General features: G+C 44.1%; 2 protein-coding genes across 3 annotated transcripts in view; one reads left to right on the top strand and one right to left on the bottom strand.

The window, feature by feature from the left end:
* The window catches only part of ZBTB3 (zinc finger and BTB domain containing 3), a 40,224-nt gene that overhangs the window by 5,898 nt on the left and 14,484 nt on the right, over positions 1–19,842 (bottom strand). The gene's annotated exons all lie outside the window — the stretch shown is intronic.
* On the top strand, positions 1,636–18,580 carry LOC148111517 (5'-3' exonuclease PLD3-like). 2 transcript variants are annotated; one of them, XM_087881078.1, is made up of 14 exons: positions 2,129–2,240; positions 2,336–2,450; positions 8,646–8,819; positions 9,111–9,182; positions 10,322–10,600; positions 11,006–11,187; positions 11,308–11,491; positions 12,220–12,334; positions 13,319–13,446; positions 14,531–14,731; positions 15,174–15,313; positions 16,429–16,594; positions 17,433–17,526; positions 18,283–18,580. In XM_087881078.1, exons 2-14 carry the CDS (start codon positions 2,361–2,363, stop codon positions 18,480–18,482), a joined length of 2,025 nt encoding a protein of 674 aa, XP_087737204.1. In that variant the 5' UTR covers positions 2,129–2,240; positions 2,336–2,360; the 3' UTR covers positions 18,483–18,580. The 2 variants fall into 2 exon arrangements, with proteins under 2 accessions (XP_087737205.1, XP_087737204.1); XM_087881079.1 differs by lacking the exon at positions 9,111–9,182 and having other exon boundaries at positions 1,636–2,240.

Here is a 19,842-nt window from a genome sequence, read left to right as displayed (position 1 = left end):
TTAAATTAAGCCTGCAAGAGCAAAAAAAAAAAAAAAAAGCAGCCCTTTTCATTATAATTATGATTATTTATAAATTATTAATTATTTTTTAACCCTGGTGACTTTGAAGCCCCAATAATAATAATAATAATAATAATAATAATAATAATAATAATAATAATAATAATAATAATAATAATAATAATAAATGCAATCCTTTATCTTTTAATTGCAGCATTAATGCAATTAATTGAATGTACCATCATCTAAAATAAAAGCTCTTCTGTGTCTCCCACTAAATATCTTTTTGCATTTGTATTGCAAGTATAGATGCAAAATAGATGCAAAAAAAAAATATTTGCAATGGTCGCAAATTACCATAATTAAGGTTTTAATCACAGGGGGAAAAAAACCAGTTCTATCAAAATCTGTAGGACTTCTTGGATTGAGGAGCAAAACATAAATTTAGGATCTGGGCAGCCATGTGAAATATTGTTTCTTTTTTTAAAAAAAAATATTTATTTAAAACATTTAAACAAACAGAATAAATAGCTACATCAAAGAAAAAAAAGATAGAAAGAGACATTGTGGCTAAAGAATAAAATGCATATAAATAAATATAAATATAAATATAAATATAAATATAAATATAAATATAAATATAATGTAAACAGAGTGGACCATTATACAAATTTGAAATTCGTTATTCCATTAATTATAGAATTATGTTCGTTCTGTCCTCTTAAAAAACACCTTTTAAAAAAACTACAAAAACTTTAAGCTGAATGTTGGTATCCTCGCTATTTGTAGTCGTTTAAAAAGAAAAGAAATACAAGGTTTTTTTTAAAAGGGGGCAGAAAAAGAAAACATTGTTTGGGTCAGAGATTCAGCAGGAGTCTTTGACAGAGATTGAGCTCCTGAGTTTGTGCAGAGTGCAAGACGAATCCCAAGCAATTAAGTAGCAAAAGATCTCATTAAAAAGAGAAAAAAAAATAACATTCAAAGTACAGCAATTTGCAATGCGGAATATAACCTTAACCCCAGCTCCCAACAAACATTAACAGACCTTTCGTCTAATTAATGTAACTTGAATTAAATTTCTCTATTTCTCCTGGGGTGTGAAAAACCAGTGCAAAAAGATAAGTCAATTTCCAACAGATTTACTTTCCAAATTAACAACCAAGTTTTGATCAAGTCTTGCAGGATTTTGTTCTTCTCCTCCTCCTCCTCCTCCTCCTCCTCCTTCTTCCTCCTCCTTCTTTCTCTTCCTCCTTCCTTCTTCCTTCTTCTTCCACCTCCTCCTCTTCCTCTTCTTCCTCCTCCTCTTCCTCTCCTCCTCCCCCTCCTTCTCCTCCTTCTTCTTCCTCCTCCTCCTCCCTTCTTCCTTCTCCTTCTTCCTCCTCCTTCCTTCTTCTTCCTTCTTCTTCTTTCTCCTCCTCCTCCTCTACTTCTTCCTCCTCCTCTTCCTCCTCCTCCTCTCCTCCTTCTCCTTCTCCTTCTCCTCCTCCTTCCTTCTTCTTCCTTCTTCTTCTTTCTCCTCCTCCTCTACTTCTTCCTCCTCCTCTTCCTCCTCTTCCTCTCCTCCTCCTTCTCCTCCTCCTCCTCCTTCTTCCTCCTCCTTCTTTCTCTTCCTCCTTCCTTCTTCCTTCTTCTTCCACCTCCTCCTCTTCCTCTTCTTCCTCCTCCTCTTCCTCTCCTCCTCCCCCTCCTTCTCCTCCTTCTTCTTCCTCCTCCTCCTCCCTTCTTCCTTCTCCTTCTTCCTCCTCCTTCCTTCTTCTTCCTTCTTCTTCTTTCTCCTCCTCCTCCTCTACTTCTTCCTCCTCCTCTTCCTCCTCCTCCTCTCCTCCTTCTCCTTCTCCTTCTCCTCCTCCTTCCTTCTTCTTCCTTCTTCTTCTTTCTCCTCCTCCTCTACTTCTTCCTCCTCCTCTTCCTCCTCTTCCTCTCCTCCTCCTTCTCCTCCTCCTCCTTCTTCTTCCTCCTCCTCCTCCTTCCTTCTCCTATCTTCTTCCTCCTCCTCCTCCTCCTCCTCCTCCCTCCTCCTATCCTCTTCCTCTTCTTCTTCCTCCTCTTCCTCTCCTCCTCCTCCTTTTTTTGCAAAAGGGCTGCTTTGAAGGAAGAGAGGCTTCTTACACACTCGGCCACTAGGAGTCAGTCAGTTGTGCAAAACTCAGCCTAAATGCAATAATTCACCAACCAATTGCGGTGGTGCTAGCCATTTCAAATCCATCTGAGGTCGTTTCCCCACCAAATTTAACGTTTCTGTAAGTTCGCTAGGTCATTTTTCGGGGGTCCGGTAAAAGGTCTGCTAGGTAAAAGGTGGAGGGTGTATTTTTTTTTTAAATAAAATTTTTTTTAGGGAGTGCTATTTCCTTTGAGACAACATGAGGAAGAAGCCGCCTGCTCAAAACCAAGCCAGTGTCACCCCAATTAGAAGATCGACGCGTTTGCAACAGGAGAAAACTGCTGAAAAGGTAGGAAAAATGCCCACTCTTCAAACATGGAATTATCACACACACATCCACACACAAATATCCTTGTCTCTCCTAGAAGTGGCATGTGTCTCCTTCAATATATCTATCTAATGTTTTACTTTATTTTACTTATTCAATTTCTACACTACCGATCTCGTCTAAGTGATTCTAGTGGTTTAAAAATATAAAACAATATGATTTAAAAAAAAAAAACACAGTTAAAAACGTATTTTATTCCATTCATTTATTTATATGTCACCTTTCTAAACTGCCCGTCTCCCACAGAGAGGGGTTCTGGGTGGGGGAGTAAAATATAATAAATATATAAACATATACAATTGAATGTTAAAATATGAAAATGAATGAAAATGATTGAACAGAAGATAGAGACTAGATAGATAGATAGATAGATAGATAGATAGATAGATAGATAGATGGATAGATGATTGATAGATTGACAGATTAGATAGACAGACAGACAGACAGACGATAGATTTATAGATAGAGACAGAGAGACAGAGAGATAGAGAGATTAGATAGAGAAATTAGATAGAGGAAAGATAGAAAGATAGATAGATAGATGATAGATTATAGATAGATAGATAGATAGATAGATAGATAGATAGATAGATAGATTATAGATAGATACGTAGATAGATGATATACATAGATACATAGATAGATGATAGAGAGACAGATAGAAGAGGATAGATAGATAGTTAAATAGAAGAGGATAGATAGATAGATAGATAGATAGATAGATAGATAGATAGATAGATTATAGATAGATACATAGATACATAGATAGATGATAGAGAGAGATAGCATCTATATATACATATATATGTGGCCTTATGCTAGCCTGTGATCATAATTAAAAAATAATTTGATTTATATGACCCTGTCTTCATTTACAAAAAGAGAGATCAGACAAATGACAGATAAAGAAAGAGAGAAAGAGATGATAGATAGATGATAGATTGATATAGACGGAGATAAATGGAGATATATATATATATATACAGAGAGAGTGATGGTGGAGAGAGAGATAGACAGACAGCATATAGTTATACACATATATATGTGGCCTTATGCTAGCCTGGATCGTAATAAAAACTTAAGTTGATCTGTCTTCATTTACAAAATCCCCTTTCCTTCCGTCTGTTGGACAGCTCCCTTTGGCACACTCTAAACCAGGCTGAAAGGGACACAGTGGCTCAGTGGCTAAGATGCTGAGCTTGTCGATCAAAAGGTCGGCAATTCAGCGGTTCGAATCCCTAGTGCTGCATAATGGGGTGAGCTCCCATGACTTGTCCCAGCTTCTGCCAACCTAGCAGTTCGAAAGCAGGTAAAAAATGCAAGTAGAAAAATAGGGACCCCCTTTGGTGGGAAGGGAACAGCGTTTTCCGTGCGCCTTTGGCGTTGAGTCATGCCGGCCACATGACCACGGAGACGTCTTCGGACAGCGCTGGCTCTTTGGCTTTGAAACGGAGATGAGCACCGCCCCCTAGAGCCGGGAACGACTAGCACGTATGTGCGAGGGGAACCTTTACCTTTACCTTTAAGCCAGGCTAAACAAATATTTCTCCCCACCTTTTTTAGCTGGCCGGAATAATGCAGTTTACAACTCAAACCTCACTAAATTCTGATTTTTCTTGATGCTCAGGGTCAGTTTCTCGTCGCCATCCATCATGGTTTCTCCACATTTAGGGCTGGATTTTTCCAGCTCTTCTTTTCCTGAAGGGAAATTCTTTTTACAATGTTGGAAGCATAAAAATGGAAAAGATTTAGTCTGATTGACTATGGAGGAATGGTTGGTGAAGATGATGGAAGTTGCTAAGTTGACTAAATTGTTTTGTTAAAGGAAAATACGTTTACTGCTGCCTGGAAATGCCTTCTAAAGATATACAGACAGTCCTCGACTTACGACCACAATCGAAGCCAAAATTTAGGTCGCGAAGCGAGACAGTTGTTAAGTGAGTTTTCCCCTATTTTATCACTTTTCTGGCCACAGTTGTTAAATTAGTAACACAGTTGTTAAGTGAATCTTGCTTCCTCATGGACATTGCTGGTGAGAAAGGGGATCACATGATCCCAGGACACCGGAACCGTCATAAATACGAGTCAGTTGAGTTGCGAAGCATCCCAATTTTGATCACGTGCCCACGAAGATGATGCAACGGTCGTAAGTTTGAAAAAACGGCCACAAGTCAGGTTTTTCAGCGCCGCTATAACTTCGAATTGTCACTAAAAAAACTGTTGTAAGTCGAGGATTATCTGACTTAGGTATGTTGGCCTCCTAGAGTTGTTTATAAAAATAATAAAGTTCGGGATTAAAAAAAAAATAAAATTAAAAATACCGTAGGAGGGCCGAATTCTTTTCTTCCGCTTTGTCAGCTAGTTTCATTATGATGGTGTCCATTTTAGGTCCTGTTTTTCTATCATTATTCCTCTTGTGTTGTTGTGACATTGTTTATTAGCGTTTCCCCAGGTTTTTTAATTTTTTTTTTTAAAAAAATGTTGTTCTCCTTTCTGGCAGCTTTGATGTGGTGTTTTTTGTTTTTTTTTTAACTTGCTTTAAAAGCTGTCTACAAACGCTAGTAAAAATAATTAAAAAATTTCTCGGGAAGGACAGGATAATCTTGTCTTTGCAAGCAACGTGTATTTTCTGCCATCTTTAGATTAAAAAAAAAAAAAAAAGCAGAAGCCAGAGACAAAAATAATACTTTGATTCAGCCTGAAACTCGCTCGAAACTATTTTTGAGCGTAGCGTAGATGTTAGAAGCCGAACGCTGATTTTGCTTGCAGATAAATTCGATGTCGGTCTTTGGAATAGCAAACTCAGAAATGGTTTTACTGAGTGAGGGACGTTTGGGTATCCTTCGGGGTTAAACAACATTGTCCAGGCTGGTCAAATGGTCCATGTCTCTCTCTCTCTCTCTCTCTTTTTTTTTTTCATGTTTTATTTGTTTTATTTATGTAACACAAAAGAGCCTGTAGTACAGTGGACTAAAGCACTGTTATTAACATCTGCTGCTTGCAATTACTGCAAGTTCAAATCTCACCAGGCTCAAGGTTGACTCAGCCTTCCATCCTTTCAAAGGTAGGTAAATTGAGGACCCGGATTGTGGGGGCAATAAGCTGACTTTGTATAAAAATATACAAAAGTATGCAGGCTATTGCTTAATGCACTGTAAGCCGCCCTGAGTCTCCAGAGAAGGGCGGCATATAAATTAAAGCAAAAAAACACAAAAAACCCCTCAATTTTCATCAAACAGGGTGTATTCTGGGTACAATTATGTTTAGATAGTCATATTTATACATCTTCGTTATATTTAGTCATCACCATCATATTAATAATATAATAACATTATACTATAACCTTAATATTTAACATTTAATATCATCCTCTTTAACGACTCTCCTCGGTACCATTTCCTCCCTTTATATCTCTTCCTTTCTAACTTCTATTTCTATTATCTAACCGTTGATAAAATGTGTCCCATATCAAGAAATATTTAGTTTCTTCTTTATCTTTAATAACAAGCGTTAGTCTATCCATTTTTGTTTCTTCTTTATCTTTAACAGCAAGTGTTAGTCTATCCATTCTTGCACAATCTAATATTTTTTAAAATTACATTCCCCTCAGACGGGATCTCATCACTTTTCCATTGTTGCGCAAATATAATTCTAGTTGCTGTTAATATATGTGAAATCAAATATGCAGTCCTTTTTTTAATCATGTTTTTCTGGTAGAATGCCCAACTCAAATATTTCTGGTTTCAGGTCTATATGTAGTTTTATCATTTTTTTCCAGCCGCGTGTGTATTTTTGCCCAATATTTTCTCGCTCTTGGGCATGTCCACCACATGTGGTCATATGTGCCAGATGCTTGATTACACTTCCAACATTTGTCCGATCTGTCTTTAAACATTTTTGCCAGTCTTGCCGGTGCGAAATGCCATCTATAAAACATTTTATACAAGAAAACCTATACTGCATATAAGTTTTCCTTATATGCAGTCGACATCGTCGATTTTGATTCCACAATTTCTGCCGGGCCATTTCTCTTTTCAAAGAGCTTTTATATCTTGCTTTCAAAGTTTGGCAGTTGTTGTGGTGTGTGCATTCAAAGGCAGAGAGAGAGAGAGGAGAGAGAGATGCCTTTACTGCTGCTATCTCTGCAGCTGTAGAAACATCTGTGCCCTCGCTCTGCCAGGGAAAACTCCCCAGCGAGCTAAATTAACACAAGTTGGTGTTAGTAAGCCAACCAGATCTGGCCGCCATGACAGCAGGGGGATTTACAAAACAAAACAAAACAAAGTTGGCTTAAAAAAATGTGTAATTTAGGAAGATATCCATAAAAGCTATTTTTATGTATTTATATATTAAATTAAAGGTACAGCATGTAGCTGCTTGTCTGTGTGATAGGAATAAAGAATAATGTTGAAGGATTATATCCTTCTTCATTCAAAGCTGTAGTGGAGTTTCCTACTTTCTTTGCTGAATAGATCTCCATCTCTATCTCCATCTCTTATCTCCATGTCCATGTCCATCTCTCCATCTCCCCTTTTCTCCATCTATGTCTTTATCTGCAAGTCCATGTCCATCTCTTCATCTCCTCATTTCTCTATGTCTATGTCCATCTCCATGTCCATCGCTCCATCTCTTTCTATCTCCATCTCTACAGCTCTCTTTCTCTCTATCGCTAATCTCCATCTCCATCTCTCCAGCTCCAGCTCCATGTCCATACATCTCACCAGCTCTATCCCCATCGCCATCTCTCCATCTCTATCTCCATGTTTATGTTCATGTCCATCTCTCCATCTCTTTCTATCTCCCTCCATCTCTCCATCTCCATCTCTCCAGCTCTATCCCATGTCCATCTCTCCATCTTCATCTTCATCTCCCCATCTCTTCTTTTCTATCTTTATCTCCATCTCCTCATCTCCCTCCCCATTTCTCCATCTCCATGTCCATCTCTTCATATCTCTTTCTCTCTATCTCCATCTCTCCATCTCTCCATGTCCATCTCTCCAGCTCTATCCCCATGTCCTTCTGTCCATCTCTTCACCTTGATCTCCCCATCTCTCCTTTTTCATCTTCGTCTCCATCTCCTCATCTCCCTCCCCATCTCTCCAGCTCTATCTCCATTGTCTCCATCTCTACATCTTCATCTTCCCATTTCTCTGTCTTTGTGTCTATGTTCCTCCCCATGCCCATCTCTCCATCTCTTTCTCTCTATCTCCATCTCTACAGCTCCATCTCTACAGCTCTCTTTCTCTCTATCGCTAATCTCCATCTCCATCTCTACAGCTCTATCTCCATGTCCATCTACCCATCTCTCGTATCTCCATGTCCATGTCCATCTCAGTTGAAGCTGTTGAGGGTTTGAGGATGTAACAATGTTGTCAGGTAGAGCATTTCCAGGCGTTGACCACTCTGTTGCTGAAGTCGTATTTTCTGCCATCGAGTTTGGAGTGGTTTACCTTGAGTTTGTATCGATTGTTTGCCCGTGTATTATTGAGGTTGAAGCTGAAGGAGTCATTGACAGGTAAGACGTCGTAACAGACAATTTTGTGTACTATGCTTAGATCGGACCGCAGGCGGTGCAGTTCCAGGTTGTCCAAGCCCCAGAATTTCAATTCTGGTGACCTAAGGGATTCTGTTTGTGAGCGGAGGAGTGGAGGACTCTTCTCCTGAAATACCTCTGGACCTGCCCAGTCGTGTTAATGTCCGATATACAGTGTGGATTCCAGGCGGATGAGCTGTATTCAAGAATTGGTCTGGCAAAGGTTTTGTAGGCCCTAGTTAGCAGTATAATGTTACCGGAGAAGAAGCTTCACAAGATAAGGTTAACAATTTTTAATGCCTTTTTGGCAAATGCTGTTATAGTGGGGCTTAGATTATTATAACCAGTCTCTGGTTAATCTTCCTTTTCAAGACCAGCTAGAGACTGTTATGGTGTCAGCCCTTCAAGGCAACCCAAGTCAAGCATGACTGGTGTCTGTCTTTGTGTACATCTGTGAGTGTTGTGTATCTCTCTGTCTCTGTGTGCGTATTTCTACACAGGAAGTGTAGATGCACCACCCACTGGAGAACACTTCCTCAATTTCCTGGCACTAGTTTTCTAGCGATGAGAGTGTCGGTTCCTTTCTGATTAAACACTTCTGTGATTTCTGAACCACAACCCAGAAAGAACCTCAGCACCCCAGAAGTCGGGCCGATGACATCCTGCAGCCCCGAGAAAGCATCAAAGCTTACAAGAAGCAAGTAGTAGATCCCGCCGAGGAGCGACCAGATCCGCCAGGAACTCCTTCGGAATCAGGAGCTCAGCTGGACGTCGGGCGACGAGCAGAGAAAGTCGTAGTAAGTGTTGAGTCCATCCGACGTCAGATGTTTGGCTTGTGTTTCGTTCCAAGCTAGGGGCTTTGTCCCTGGAGGCTTCCAAGAAGAGACTGGACTGCCATCTGTCAGAAATGGTGTAGGGTCTCCTGCTTGGGTGGGGGTCAGAGTAGATGACCTCCAAGATCCCTTCCAACTCTGTTAGATGTTCAATCAGTTAGATCATGGGTGCAGACACCCAGTTTGGGTTGTTCTTGAGGAGCGAAATGCTTGTGAGGTCCCACCAAAGACAATTCGTCCCATTTTCCCTTACAGCCCCCCTTTGTGAGGCTGAGGAGACTGGAGTTGAAGGAAGACCCTTCCCCACATCCAGAGAGGGGAAAGGAGGTAACGGAGTGGGGGCAAAAGGCCTGGCGAAGATCCAAGTTTGTTTGTGTCACGTTTCTGAAGACAGTTGGTTCATCCCGTGCCAGGCAGAGCTGCTGTGTCTTTGCGGTGATGGCACTGTGCGGTGTCACCTTGTGGTGGGCACACTTAGAAACCGGGACAAATGAAATCCCCCCTCCTCAAAATGCATCAGACAGATCCAACATTGCTCTGATCTTTGTTAGCGTTTTTTTTTTTTTAAATTAAAATCTTAAGATCACATCGAAACCAGCATTTCTGTTGTTGCTAACCAAGATGGCTATGCCCGATTTTACCTTTGTGCTTTGGTTTGTTCAGCAAAATCGCTGCAGACGTTAAGTGAGTCACGGGGTCGTCAAGCAAATCCAGAGTCCTCCATTGACTTTGCTTGTGGGAAGCCTCCTTCGAATTTTGGGGGGGAGGGAATTCGCCTGCGTTTTCTTTCGAAAGTGACTTCCATATTTGATTCACAGCCGATCCCTTTCGATGGGGATATATGGACATTAAACCAGTTTCCTAAAATAGGAGATGGATCAATCTTTTCAATAAGCAAATGAGTTAGAACCAGTGGTGAAATCCATATTTTTTTACTACCGGTTCTGTGGGCGTGGCTTGGTGGGCGGGTGTGGCTTGGTGGGCGTGGCAGGGGAAGGATACTGCAAAATCTCCATTCCCTCCCCACTCCTGGGGGAAGGATACTGCAAAATCTCCATTCCCACCCCGCTCTGGGGCCAGCCAGAGGTGGTATTTGCCGGTTCTCCGAAACTACTCTAAATTTCCGCTACCGGTTCTCCAGAACCTGTCAGAACCTGCTAGATTTCACCCTGGTTAGAACTGTACTTTCCTCCAATCATGATTAACTGTTTCTGGACAAGCCAGGATATTAAGTGGATTCCGAGCCATGTTTATTATTTGACTGAAAAATTAGACCAGTTTTGGGACCCCATCAGATCAAAAACCATGGTTTACAAGCTACCTCTGTTGGTTTCACCCAACCCAACCCCAATATTTTAGAAGACCATATCTCAGCCACGTTCTTGGTCATGGATGATGGTATGCTTGGTTGGTTTGTTCGCCCAAAGGAGGAAGTCAAACCATCTCTACTTTCCCTCCATCCATAGTTAGACACTCCAAATATTCAGTGGGAAGTGGTGAAGGATCGAGAATCTTGGCTGCAAATCTTGGACACCTCAAAACCACAAAGTGGTAAGGTTGGACATCCGGAAGACACAACCGCACCCAGCCTGCGAAGACCAATCGAAACCCGGAGGGAGTCGAGACAGGAGACCTGGACCGAAATCACCCCAAGGATCAAGGTACCCCCAATGAAGAAGATGGAGAGCACCAAGTTGCCACCTAAAGCTTCAGCAGCAAAAGAAGTCCACCAAAAATTGTTCAAGGTAAATCGTTGGTCCTTTGCCGTCCGGAATTGTATAATCTTCAATTCCCTCTCTCAGTGGCAATATTTTTAAGTCTTGTGGAACCCTTCCAACTCTGAAAAGCAGGCCGGTTGGGGGATTCTGGGAGTTGAAGCCCACCCATCTTAAAGCATGCTGGCTAGGGGATTTTGGGAGTTGAAGTGTCCCCTCCCTTAAAGCATGCTGGCTGGGGGATTCTGGGAGTTGAAGCCCACCCGTCTTAAAGCATGTCGGTTGGGAAATTCTGGGAGTTGAAGTCCGCCCATCTTAAAGCATGCCAGTTGGGGGATTCTGGGAGTCGTAGTCCACCCATCTTCAAGGGATCAACTTCGAAAAAACGCTGTCCTAAGTCAACCTCTCTTGTCTTCCCTCACGTTTTCTCCTTAGTTCTCCAAGTTCTCCTGGTCTTCTCTTTGTTTCCTTCTCTTCTTCCTCCTCCTGATCCTTACCTGCTGGCTCGTATGGAACCACGGAGTCCCCGCCACTCTCGTGCTCGGAAACGGATCTTTAATGTGGAAAAAAATAACAACGCTGTGGAACGAGGGGGAAGAATGCAGCTCTCAGTGCAGGCAAGTTCTCTGCATTTATTTTACGCTTGGAAATGTCCTCCAGATGTTAGTTCTCAAGCCTGGATCAACCCCATCGCTGCTGACCGCCTTCGTTTTAATTCTCCTTTCCCTCGTTCCTAGCCTGGTCCTTCTGGAGAGCATCCCAGACAGCTTACGGTATCCGCCTTCGAGTCCTCAAAATCCCACCACTTACGAAGGGTGGATGGACCTCCTCTCGGAAGCCAACAGCGTGGTAGAAATCGGGGCTTTCTACTTTACCCTCCGAGACTCCGATTTACAAATGGAAGATGCTTCGGCGATGCAGGTCAGTTGGTCGTCGGGGACACCGGCGTAAAAGGATCCACTCTGGATCTCTTCTTGAGTCTAAACCTCGTGTCAGGAATTGGGAGATGGAATGGAATGGTCCTTCTGGAATACAGAAGGAATAGAATAGAATAGAGTAGAGTAGAAGAATAGAATAGAATAGAATAGAATAGAATAGAATAGAATAGAATAGAATAGAATAGAATAGAATAGAATAGAATAGAATAGGAATTTAGAATAGGAATTTAGAATAGAATTAGAGCAGAATAGAATAGAATAGAGCAGAGCAGAGCAGAGCAGAGCAGAGCAGAGCAGAGCAGAACAGAACAGAACAGAACAGAACAGAACAGAATAGAATAGAACAGAACAGAACAGGAATAGGAATATAGAATAGAATTAGAGCAGAATAGAATAGAACAGTCACCTGTCTCGCTTAGTGACCATGGTGATTCACTTAACGACCAGAGCAAAAAAAAGAAGGATAAAATTGGGTGTTTGTCCTGTGATGTCTCACTTAACAACCGTGCCGCTTAATAATGAATTTTCCAAATCCCTTTTGTGGCCGTAAGTCGAGGACTACCGGAAGTTGAGTCCAATTAGGCTCCAAGAGTTATTTGAGAACTGAGCTGCACGAATGAAAGGCAGAACGTCTGAATGGGCTCGGCCGGCATCCTCCTCTCATCTAGGACCAAGTCCCACAAGCGTTGTTGTTTTTGTGTCACTCCGCAGGGCCTGGAGGTGTTTAATATGCTACGCAGCCTGCCTTCCCGGGGGGTGAAGTTGGAGATTGCGGTGAATAGCCCTCAGTCGTCCGAAGACGACACTGATGAATTGGCCCGTGACGGTAACGTATCTGTAGGGAGATAGCAAAATAACAGAGTTGGAAGGGACCTTGGAGGTCTTCTAGTCCAGTTTCCTTCCTCCTCCTTTTCTTTTTTCTCTCTTTCTCCTTGATCACTTCCTTTCTTTTTCTCCTTCTCTTCTCTCTCTTTCCCATCCATCTCCTCTTCCTCCTCCTTCTCTTCTCCTTCTCTTTCTCTCTGTTGCCAGCGTCCCATCCATCTCCTCTTGCTCCTCCTCCTCCTCCCTTTCCTCCTTCTCCTTCTGTTGTGGCCCGCCAGTGGCCAGGAGGTTGCGGAGGAACATGGAGTCTGGGGAAGGCTCGGATGAGGGCTCTGCGTCGGTGGCAGAGAGGGGGCCAAGGCCATCTGACGGTTGTCAGCTGCCTTCGGAGTCAGACATCAGTGAGGCAGAGGAACAGCTGGAGCCTGTTCCCAGTTGTGCACATGCGCAGAGCTGCCAGGAGAAGGGAACAGCTAAAGAACAAGGGGCGACTCAGGAGTAAAGCCACAGGTGGATGGTGAATGGCCCCTCCCAGAGGGAATAAAAGAGGAGCGAAAGGGGAGTGGAGTTTGCAGGAGGCAATTAGATCGCTTAATTGGTTCGTGGCTCTCCGAGACTCCTTGCCAAGTTTTGAAGATATCGGGCCTGGCAGCTCTCCAAGCCAGATAAAGTCTGTGACTGAAAATTCTCCCTTGAAAGACTTTGCTGGATGTGAATGAGAGGAATTCACAGTCACTTAAGAAAAAGGGGTTTTTGTCGGGAGAATGAGTCTGCTTTGTGTTCTTGGGAAGCCTAGGTCAGAACAATGATTGACAGACAACCTACGACCGCAATGCGCAGGCTCCATTACAGTCATTACTTGAGGACTACTTTAGTACAATAGGAATAAAACAGGCCAAGCAACGTTGCTAGGAATTGGAAGAAAATCAGCGTGTTTGATGGTCTCAGCTGTAAAGAGAGATTCGTTTACAATCTCGCTCTCCAGGCGCAGACGTGCAGTATGTGAAAATGAAGGAACTGACCGGCGGGATCGTGCACACCAAATTGTGGATTGTGGATCGGAAACACCTCTACATTGGCAGTGCCAACATGGACTGGCGTTCCCTTACTCAGGTATCTCCTTCGGGGCAGGCGTGAAAAGAGGCACAGGTGCTCCTGATTTACAACCGTTCGTTTAGTGACTGCTCGGATGCGTCAATCCTTTTGATTGCGTGATGGTTGTCGAGTACCTGAGTGTTGTGGCCTTTTGGCTGGTGGCCCCTCCAACAGCTGAATCAGAGGAGGAGAAGGAGGCGTGGGAGTCAGGGTCAGTGTTCTGTCCCCGTCTCACACACGCACACAAACAGACAGCCGGGGGTTAAATAAACTGGCAGACAACCAATTCTTTCGATAAGAGGATTGGCAGCAACCCAGTAGCTGCTTGCCAAGACTTTACTCATAAACAAAATACACACAGTTCAAGAATTGTCAAGTCCAGTCCGTAATTAAATCCAAGGCAGATAATGTTGTTTCCAAAGATCCAATGTGACTCGATAGTAGTTAGTTTTGTCCGTCACAGAGTCTGAATGGCCACCTCACCCCCTTTTATACCCTGTGGGGTGTGGTCCAGTGACTCAGCTTAATCTCTGGCACGCCTCTTCTTCTGTTGCGCGCGCTTATCTCTGTGACGCTGCCGAGGATCCAGCCAAGACTCATCTCCCTCATTACTGTCCACCTGTGGCTGCGTGGACGTGCTTGGCCCCGGCCCTATCTCTTGACTTTTGGTGGACACCGAAGGCATTGCCAGAGAGGAGGGTCCTGGAGAGGGAGGACTAGCCAACTCCTCTCCTTCACTCTCGGAGTCCTCTCCTGCCGATGACACAGGCTCAGGTAACGGAGCCACAACACTCAGCATCAGGGCAACCTGGGAGCTCCGAGGGGGGAAGAAGGAATGGAGGTGCAGAGAGAGAGATGGAGGCGGAGCCTGGGCTGGCCGTCAGCCCTCAGATGGAGAGTCAACAGCCCCCAGGTCTGCAGGCGGCTGATGAGGAAGAGGAAGAGCAGCTGGGTCCAGTGCCTGACGCGTGGATGCACAGAAGGAAGAGGAGAGGAGAGCAGCGGAAATCTATGGGCCGGTCCTATGGGAGATTACAGCCCCTGAAGAAGTAAATCTGGGGATCTTCCAGCAAGATGCTCACGGATCGTTTTTTCCCCTTAGGTGAAGGAGCTGGGAATTGCCCTCTACAATTGTAGCTGTCTGGCTAAGGATCTGCACCGGATCTTTGCCATGTACCGGATCTTGGGCAAAGAGGGAGCCTCCTTGCCCACCACCTGGCCCAGGGATCTGGCGGCCGAATCCAGCCTGGAGGAACCTCGGAAGATTCAACTAAACGGGGTAGAGGCCCAGGTCTATATTTCCGTAAGTGTGTTTGTGTGGAAACGACAACAACAACGGTTTAAAATCCTGCAGATGTGTGGACTTCATTGTCCAGATCTCCTCAGACGGCCCAGACAGGAAGGAAGAATTATGGCAGCTGGATGCCACACATCTGGACGGCAGGGGGATTTTTTGGGGGAGCTCGTTCCAGATGTAGAGGTGTTTCCGTTCCATCTAGGGTGACGGCTTGCCTAAAAAATTACATAAAATATGTTTAAACGGTCTAAAGCCATCTTTCTCCTTCGGGTGTTTTTGAAACGTGGTCGATTTCAGCTGGCATCGAGTTTCACCCTGCCAAGGTGAGCTGTCTGGTTTTCTTCGGCCAAGGTCACCTGTTTGGAGCCAGGTGGCCTCGGAAGACGGAGCAGGTAGAAATCGTGGCTCTGTTGTTCACACTTTGTAATTCTGTTCTTGTCGACTGCAGAGCTCCCCGCCGGCTCTCTGCTCCACCGGCCGGACGTCTGATCTGACCGCCATTTTGAGCACGATTGAAGACGCTCAAGAATTCATCTATATTTCTGTGATGGATTACGAGCCGCAGTGTATATACTGTAAATCGAGAAGGTGATCTCATTTCCTTCCTTCCCTTCCCTTCCCTTCTTCTCTTTCTCTCTTTCTTTTTCCTTCCTTCCTTCCTTCCTATCTTCTTTCCTCCCACCATCTATCTTCCTTCCTTCCTCTCTCTTTTTTCCTTCCTTCCTTCCCTTCCTCTTTCTTTTTCCTTTCTTCCTTCCTACCGTCTTTCCTCCCACCATCTATCTTCCTTCCTTCCTCTCTTTCTTTCTTTTTCCTTCCTTCCTTCCCTTCCTCTCTTTCTTTCTTTTTCCTTCCTTCCTCCCATCATCTATCTTCCTTCCTTCCTCTCTTTTTCCTTCCTTCTTCCCTTCACTTCCTCTTCTTTCTTTCTTTTTCCTCCCTTCCTTCTTTCCTCCCACCATCTTCCTTCCTTGCTTCCCTTCTTTTTCTTTCTTTCTTTCTTTTTCCTTCCTTCCTTCTTTCCTCCCACCATCTTCCTTCCTTGCTTCCCTTCCTCTCTCTCTCTCTCTTTCTCTTTTTCCTTCCTTCCTTCCTTGCTTCCTTGCTTCCTTCCTTCCTTCCTTCCTTCCTTCCTTCCTTCCATCTTAAAGATGTTGGCTAGGGAATTCTGGACGTTGAAGTCTCCACACCATTATTTTCCTGACTTTATTGCGAGTGGTTCTACTTACAGAATCTTCCCAATCTATGCTCTGCCCTCTTCCCCCACTTATACTCCAGTAAATTAGGAAGGTGTCCGTCAGATTCCCCCTTTTTTTTTTTTAATTTGATTTATATGCCGCCCTTCTCCGGAGACTCAGGGCGGCTTACAATGTGCTCAGCAATAGCCTTCATCCTTTTGTATATTTGTACAAAGTCAGCTTATTGCCCCCACAATCTGGGTCCTCATTTCACCTACCTTAGAAAGGATGGAAGGCTGAGTCAACCTTGAGCCTGGGGAGATTCGAACCTGCAGTAATTGCAGGCAGCTGGTCTTAATAACAGGGTGCTTTAGACCACTGTACTACCAAGGCTCTGTTTTCTGGACTCTTGTTATCTGGACTTCTCAACTTAAAAATCCTTTAGCCTCCTTTAGATAAGGCGTCCTGGAAATTTCTCCATCGAGGTCACCTCCCTAACTCTCTGCACCCATTTTGCTTTCCAAGGCTCTGGCCCGTCATTGACGATGCGTTACGGAGCGCAGCCTGCGATAAAGGTGTGACGGTGCGCCTTCTCATCAGCTGTTGGCAGCATTCGAGACAGACCATGTTTGTCTTCCTGGAGTCGCTGACGGTCCTGAGAAGGAAACCCCTCCAGTGCCCCATCGAAGTGGTGAGTCTTCCCTTTTCCTACTAATTAAACCCACAGGGTTAGATAGTATAAAATGGTGGAATGAGGGAGAGAGACAGAGAGAGAGAGAGAGGGAGGGAAAGAGCGAAAGAGGGAGAGAAAAAGAGGGGGAGAGAGAGAGCGAGGGAGAGACTTAGAGACAGAGAGAAAGAGAGAAAGAGAGAGAGAGGGAGGGGGAGAGAGAGAGAGAGAGGGAGAAAGACAGAGACAGGGACAGAGAGAGAGACAGAGAGAGAGGGAGAGAGACAGAGACAGACAGAGGGAGGGAGAGAGAGGGAGGGAGAGAGAGACAGAGAGAGGGAGAGAGAGAGACAGAGAGAGAGCAAGGGAGGGAGGGGGAGAGACAGAGAGAGAGACAGAGAGAGGGAGGGAAAGTGGGAGGGAGGGAGAGCGAGTGAGAGAGAGGGAGGGAGGGGGGAGAGAGAGACAGAGAGAGACAGAGAGAGGGATGGAAAGAGACAGAGAGAGAGAGGAATGGAAAGAGGGAGGGAGGGAGGGAGAGGGAGGGAGAGAGGAAAAGAGGGAGAGAGAGAGAAGAAGAAGGAGGGAGGGACAGAGAGAGGGGAGGGAGAGAGGGAAAAAGGGAGAGAAAGAGAGAGAGAGGGAAAGAAGGAAAGAGAAGGAGAGAGGGAAAGAGAGAGAGAAAGAAAGGGAGATGCATTTAATTTTTTTTAAAATTTGATTTATATGCCGCCTTTCTCCGGAGACTCAGGGCGGCTTACAATGCGTTAAGCAATAGCCTTCATACTTTTTGTATATTTATACAAAGTCAGCTTATTGCCCCCACAATCTGGGTCCTCAAATTCTTTTTCCTTTTCAGAAACTCTTTGCGGTTCCCATAGAAGGGAGAGAAATTCCTTACGCCCACGTTAACCACAACAAGTACATGGTGACGGACCGAGTAGCTTATGTTGGTACGTAGTAGCTCACGTTGAATTTAATTCACGGAATAACAAGAGATGGAAGGGACCTGGGAGGTCTTCTAGTCCAACCCCTGCAGGCAAGCAGGCAAGTTTTGCCCCATTTTACGCCCTTTCTCACCACCGTTGTTAAGGGAATCGCTGCCATTTTTAAGATAATAACACAATTGTCCGGCTTCCCCGTTGACTTTGCTTGTCAGAAGGTTGCAAAAAGGGGCCGCCACCGCCGTCATAAATAGGAACCAGTTGGCAGGCGTCCGAATTTTGATCACATGCCCCAGCCACACTGCAACGGTCATGTGAAAAATGGCCATCAGTCACTGTTATAACTTCGAACGGTCGCTAAATGGACGTTCGTACGTCGAGGACTGCCTGTAGCGTACTGCAAATGTCCTATAAACCGATTTTCTTCTTTTTGTCAACTCACAAAGCATCCTTGGCCAGCTCTTGGGTTGCCATAGGCCGGGGGTGGGGGGATGGGAAACCGGCGAAACGGCCTGGCAACCAAAGACAGATGCACATCCCAGACTTATCTCTCTCAAGGCTGTCTCCCAGGGTTACCCACAGCAGCCGGAGGGGAGTTGACCTCTACAACCAGGGAAATTGCTCCATTGGTGAATGTGATTGATGACACACCCTGGACAGGAGGGTGAGGGGGGGAAACAAGGTCATAATTGGAGCGTAAATTACGTAGGGTCAGAGCTTCATGATTTAATTAGGGCCCTGACACTTTTATTTCTCCGCCTGCAGGAACTTCTAACTGGTCCGAAGATTATTTTCTCCGGACCGCCGGAGTTGGGCTGATCGTCAACCAGAGCGGTGTTGCCCCCGAAGCCCAAAGTTACACATTGCGACAACAGCTGGTGGACGTTTTCCTTCGGGATTGGGAATCTCCGTACACCCTCCCGCTCGAAAACCACTCGAAATGTATGAAGAAATTAGGAGAGTGAAGGGTCTCGCTTGAAGAACCGGCTCTTAAGGCCAGACTCACTCAATTTCTCGGTCCGTGAGGACCTTCCTTTAAACGTGTCCTGTGGGTTGGATGCTCTTGGTGTGTCCCAATCTTTTTTTTTGGCTCTTGGTCTGCTTTTAGGAAAATGTCAGGCTGCTTTTGCATTCTTAAGATATATGGCCTCCCCGGGTTCACAATCTCTCATCGGAACAGGGGAGGAAAAGCTATTGCGGATAAATCGTTCTGGGCTCCGAGGAGCTCCAGGAGCTGAGGGACCAAGTTAGGGACAGATCATCATGGAGTAAAATCTAGCTATGTGGTCACTAAGAGAGGACAATTTGATGGACCTCCCTCCCTCCCTCCCTCCATTCATCCATCCATCATCCATCTATCCATCCATCATCCATTAATCCATCTAGCCATCCTTCATCCATCCATCATCCATTAATCCATCCATCCATTATCCATCATCTATCCATCCATTCATCCATCCATCCATCCATCTATCTATCATCCATCTGTATATCTGTCCATCCATCTATTCATCCATTCATCCACCCTCCATCATTTGTCTGTCTGTGTCCCTGTCTGTCTGTCTGTCTGTCTATCTATCTATCTATCTATCTATCTATCTATCTATCTATCTATCATCCATCTGTATATCTGTCTGTCTATTCATCCATCCATCCACCCTCCATCATTTGTCTGTGTCTCTGTCTGTCTATCTATTTTATTTATTTTTAATTTTTATTTTATTTCAAATTTATATACCGCATCTTCTCCCGAGGGACTCAGGGCGGTGTACAGCCAACTAAAAACATACAATACAAACATTAAAAACAATTAAAAGGATATATTAATTTGGCCCCAATTTAAAATGACAACCCAGTTAAAAATGTTTTTAAAAAATGTTATGTTAAGCCAGCCTGGCTTGCTGGAAAAAGAAAGTTTTAAGGGCACGGATATCTATCTATCTATCTATCTATCTATCTATCTATCTATCTATCTATCTATCTATCTATATATCATCTAGCTAGCTACCTAATTACCTAGCTACCTAACTAATTATTAGTCTCTGACAATATAGCTATCTAGCTATGATCCATCTATCTGTATATCTGTCTGTCCATCCATCCATCCATCCATCCATCCATCCATCCATCCACCCGCCATCATTTATCTGCCTGCCTGTCTACTGTGTTTCCCCGAAAATAAGACCCTGTTTTATATTTTTTTGAACCCTGAAATAAGCGCTTGGCCTTATTTTTGGGGAGGTCTTATTATTATTTTTGGGGAAACTGGGTATCTATCTATCTATCTATCTATCTATCTATCTATCTATCTATCATCCATCTGTA

The sequence above is a fragment of the Pantherophis guttatus genome, chromosome 18 (genome assembly GCF_059756535.1).
Source record: "Pantherophis guttatus breed Tessera chromosome 18, ASM5975653v1, whole genome shotgun sequence".
Lineage (NCBI taxonomy): Eukaryota > Metazoa > Chordata > Lepidosauria > Squamata > Colubridae > Pantherophis > Pantherophis guttatus.
The sequence above is the reverse complement of the archived record's forward strand: the minus strand, read 5'-3'. Positions and strand labels throughout refer to the sequence as shown.